Source organism: Aythya marila (assembly GCF_965140915.1).
Source record: "Aythya marila genome assembly, chromosome: 7".
NCBI classification, from domain to species: Eukaryota; Metazoa; Chordata; class Aves; order Anseriformes; family Anatidae; genus Aythya; species Aythya marila.
In genome coordinates, this window is record NC_139048.1 from 2,685,236 (window position 1) to 2,690,362 (window position 5,127).

The 5,127-nt window shown below is 33.4% G+C and overlaps 1 protein-coding gene across 1 annotated transcript; it reads right to left on the reverse strand.

The window, feature by feature from the left end:
* Positions 1-330: 330 nt before the first annotated feature.
* Positions 331-3,104, reverse strand: NPS (neuropeptide S; the record flags this gene model as incomplete). The annotated part of the gene is made up of 3 exons (XM_082764627.1): positions 331-540; positions 2,898-2,979; positions 3,097-3,104. The coding sequence occupies 3 exons, from the start codon at positions 3,102-3,104 to the stop codon at positions 331-333; spliced, it is 300 nt and encodes a 99-aa protein (XP_082620753.1).
* Positions 3,105-5,127: the final 2,023 nt, after the last annotated feature.

Below are 5,127 nucleotides of genomic sequence, written 5' to 3' on the forward strand. Positions count from 1 at the left end.
CCTGCTAGGAAAAGCACACGGCTATTTTTGTATTAATCAAGAGCAAGCTGATTAAATCTGTAGCTTTACAAAGAAGGGGAATTAACTGAATGAAAACATTCATTTCCATACAAAACTTTATGATACTGTAACTTTGGAAACAAAGCCCGTTCTGAGCAATTCCATCTGCTCCACTTGGCTTGTGCTCTTTGAAATAAACATCTGTTTACAAGATGAAGACACGGGTACATTTGTTTCTGTTAGCTTTATCAGAGAAAAGCATTAAAATGATTTTAAGCACAAAGTTAAGCATCAAATGCTAAAATCAAGAGTATGGTTTGGAACACTTGCTTATGACTTTGCTCTTCGAAAGGAAGTTTTTTTAATTCCTGATCCAACACCATTGCGAAAGGACCGTTTATTGATAGGCATCTCCAGGTAAGGCTTTAAAAGAGCCAGTTCTTCGCTCCTGCCCACCTTGGCTAAGCAGTTATTCAGCAGGACGAGGCAGTAATCAGATTTTCCATACAGCTGGCAATTCAAATAAAAAGGATTGCTGCTCTGAAGATAAAAAATTAAATGAATAAAAATAATAGATTTAAAAAAAAAAAAAAAAAAAAAGAGAGAGAGAGAGAGAGAAAGAAAAGGAAAGGTAAAATTATGGATTTGTGTAGTTGCCAGGACTTGTTCAGTATAAAAAGCAAAGCAGAAACACAAGAACAATTTATGTTTAGAATGACAAGTTTGAACTGCTATTTACTAAGGTTTGTTGTACTCAAAATCAGATTTTTTTATAGCTTTATAGGAAATGTAACTGATGCATTTCAGATTTAAAATACTGATAGTGTTCAAATTATGTTTACCTTATGAAATGGATTGTTTCCCATGATGTTGACCTGTTGTGACATGCAACACATTTTCCCCAGAGTATCATGCATATTTATTGCCATAAAATGAGATTTTTTTCAGTTAGCAATGTAACAGCATCTTGTTATCACTTGTGTGAAGTCATTTAGTTTAAATGACAGATAAGAGAAAATGAAAAGATCTGTAAAGCAGAAAAAGGAGGTAGGAAGCTCTCTAGTAGTTATGACTAGTTATGGGAGTAGTTAAATTTAATAACGACAACATAGTAATGGGAATTGTAAAACGTCTGGATTAAAATCCATACAGATTTAAGTATGTCCTTTTACTGCGCTTTACATTATAAAATATAAACAACATCAAAACTTTAAAAAATTCATACTGCATTTAAAGTAACATTGAATTTAAATTGAAACATTTCCTGACATGTCTACAGTGGTTATAAGCATCCTTCACCATATCATGATTTACAAGCTTGTTCATTAGCTGTTTAAAAGAGAAGTATTCCCTGCCATCCTTTCTAAGCCTCTCCGTACTGTCTTCTTCTCTGGGAAATGGCTGCATGCAAAACCATTGGGTGAACACCTGCCTTCACTGGAATTGACGGTGAAATTGCCATTAGCTTCACTAAAATTAGTTTTAATTCAGTGTGCTAGTGCTTTTATTAACACTGTTAAGTACTTAGATTTTTTCTGTTCTGTGCATATAAAAGGGACATTCTCTATTCTCTCTGCAAGCAAAAGCTTGCTTGAGTCTGGGGCAGATAAACACACACAGGTTACTAGTCACTAACCACAGTATTTTGCCACCAAATCTTTTCTATTTCACCCAGACAGAACTTTCTTTCTAACAGGAAGAAATACTGTCTGCAAGAAACAAAGACACAGAGAAGTTCCCTTCTGAGCTTTTAGCTCCTGCCTCACAACCTGTCCAGGAACTTACACTGCTGAATAAATGACTGCTATTTTGACATGCAAGGTATTCATTTATATTAAATATTTCAACTCACTTTACCTATTATATCATTGCCGTAAAGAGATCATTAAGAAACGTGGCTAGTCAGATCAAGCTCTGCCTAACTAGCTGTGATCAGAAATGAGAGATGATTCAGCATTTACAGAAGTAAAACATACAGAGGAAGCAGGAGATGGATAGATAAAATCTAATGGGAACTTCACATCCATAAACTAAACAGCTGCATGAGTAGCCAGTGTTTCTGCCAGAGACAGATCTCCTTAATGAAAAGATAATGATGCAAAACACACCGGAGGAGACCCAGAAACCTGAACCATGACTCCAAGAGCTGATTTTACAGCAGTAAAGAAACAAGGTGTCTAAACAAGACTTTGTCCAAAGCAGGAATATTGGAAGTCATTTGAAATAAAATATCTCATTCGACATTGCAAAGTCTGAAATGGTGAATATCTGGTTTGACCATCAGTCTGTCATACTACCTGGTCAAGATCAGAAACGGAGGGAATATTAGTGTTATTTATTTCAAATAACATGCCCACCTTGGTTTTATAGGCTGTTCAGCTTTCTTGAATAATTCAACCAAAGTTGTGTTACTGATTCTATAGAATAATTTTTCATAACTTTATATAACAATTTCTCCTTTACCTGCATATGCTATTAATAACAATGACTAATATATTTACTGACTTTTAAGCTGCCTTTCAGCAAATGGAATAAATATACATATGCTATTGTACCTATTGGATGTTGACGAAGAATTGAGATGAAATGGAGAAGAGATTATGTTTTTTGCTTTTCAACATATTTCAACTTCAGCAGAAGTTCTCCACTCTCCACATTAAATACACAACAGATTTCTCATATGATTATTTTAGAAATTTGCATATTTTATGAGTAACTAAAGCAAAAATGAGCTATATTGCAGGAAAAATAGATAGTATTTATTCAATAGCCTTGATATAAAAAGCTTCTTTCATTTAGTAAAAAATTAAACCAACCAACCAAACAACAGCAACAACAAAAGATATTTAAAAGAAATGAAATATCCAATCTTCAAATAAGTAGGGAGCACGACTTACCATGGAAGGGACAATTGGGTAACCCGAGCACACAAACATCGTTGAGATCCAAAGGATGAAAAGAAGGTTTAACCTGCATAAACTTCAAAGATAAACTGTGATCAGATATAATTTAAAACAAAATCAAGCTCTGTACATACATTTAAACACACAAACACTACATTTTTTCCAAATACAAAGTAAATGGCTATATTTTTACCTGATCATTTTTTGCTCAGGAGTGCGTATGTATATACATGCAGTTATTCTAACAAATTCCTCACATATCCTTTCAGCGCTTTCTTAGATGACCATTTTATACCAGAGTTCAGGAGTGAAAATGTCATCAAAGCTGATTTTATTATGACTAATTGGTCCTTGTTTGGCCTTTTCTTCTTGTTAAATGGGAAAATGGCAAGAACACATATTCAGCTGCCATTATGAAACTACCAATTGATTTCATTTAAAGTGTTCCATGAAAATGTCTTTCAAGTGCGTTTACTGTTAATTCTGTATCATCTTAGCAAATATGGTCAAAGGTCTAAAGATCTCCAAAATATATTTCAAGATTTTTTACTGCTTCCAATACATCATATTAAGACCTTGTAAAGCCTGGCTACAAGGGAAAAATAGCAAAAGTGCACTTAAATAGAAATATTCTTCAAAGAATGTTGTTATAATCAGAGCAGCTACAATACTTAGCACAATAAATTGCATCAATATAGCTTTTTTTTTTTTTACATACTTATTTTTAGCTTTTAATTTTCAACTGTTTAGCAATTTAAAACTGTTTCAGTTAGAACTAAAGTTCTTTGGATATTAATTTCTTCTCTTGCATACAGACATATATTAGACTGTACTGAGTTTAAACCCTTAAAGTCTTCTGTAGGATTAAAAAATTCCATTAATCTCCATCAATCGAGCAAATGTTTAGTGTCTAAGAGCATTGTTTGTTACTGCAATATTAGGAATAGCACAGCTTTTTACAGGATCCCATGGTTTATTTATACAGGGTGCTGAAAAAGCAGTAAGAGTCCCACAAATTCTCTGAATGTTAATCTGCATAGGTGAGGGAATGCTGAAAAAATAATATATATATATATATAATTTTTTGTTTTCCCTTTGAATGAAAATGCTAGAGATCTTTTTTGTTGACAGTCACCCAGTGTTAGAGACGTACTCGCCAGTGACTCAGCAGCATTGAATGTTGTGTTTCTTTCGGTGTTTACACTGAAAAATCAATGTACAAGGGCTCCAGATGGGAACTCTGTGAGAGTCTTCAGGGAGACCTGAGCTTTTATAAATTATGGCAACTTTACCTGGAACATTCAGTCTCCTGATGTAGCTGCATTTAATTCTAGGAAGTACAAAGCAGAAAGGTCTTCAGATAAAGCTGGAAGAAATGTAGTGGCATTTAAGAGGTTTTAATACTGCTTACAGAAAAAAAAAAAAAAAAAAAAAAAAAAAGTCATAATTTGATCTGAGGTTGTGGTTGAATATATTTTCATTATCACTGCATATGGAGGTGTTGATCGTGCCACTGGTTTGCATAATCCAATGATTCTTACATTTTTAAAAGTACATGTTTATCATTGCTGGTAAAGTGTTTCAGGACTTATTACAGAAATGTAAAATGAAATTAGCCTGATTTAAACACCACAGTAAGCAAGCCATAAAGAGAACATTTGACTATTTGCATATTCAGTATGTGTTCTCTTATTCAGAGAGAAAATCCTTTTGTTTGAATTGGACTTCCAGTCCCAACTCGTACAGGACCTCCAACTCCAACCGATAAGAGGATTAGCCCATGTTTCTGCTGCAAAGAAAAGCAGCTCTTCATGTTGGATTCTGCTTGAGAAAAGTTTAGCATCCCCTTTCGTTGTATCCGCATTTAGTTTAACTCCATTTTAATACAAAATTAACCTTCCCACAACATTTGTGGAAGAGAAGGACAAGAATAACCTTGTGATTAAAGTTTAAAAATTTCTAGGTTCAACATGGAATTGTACCTCAGACTCTTTGGGAAACCTTTGGAGCATTATTAGCTTTTAAAATTTGTTTTATTATTTTATTTTATTTTATTTTATTTTATTTTATTTTATTTTATTTTATTTTATTTTATTTTATTTTATTTATTTTTTAAAATCATGAGTTCTTTGAGTTCCTGGTGCCTGGTCTGTACCTCCTATGCCAACCTTTGTTACATCTCTATGTTTTGGGCCATATTTCTAGCTCACAAGCTTTGGACATG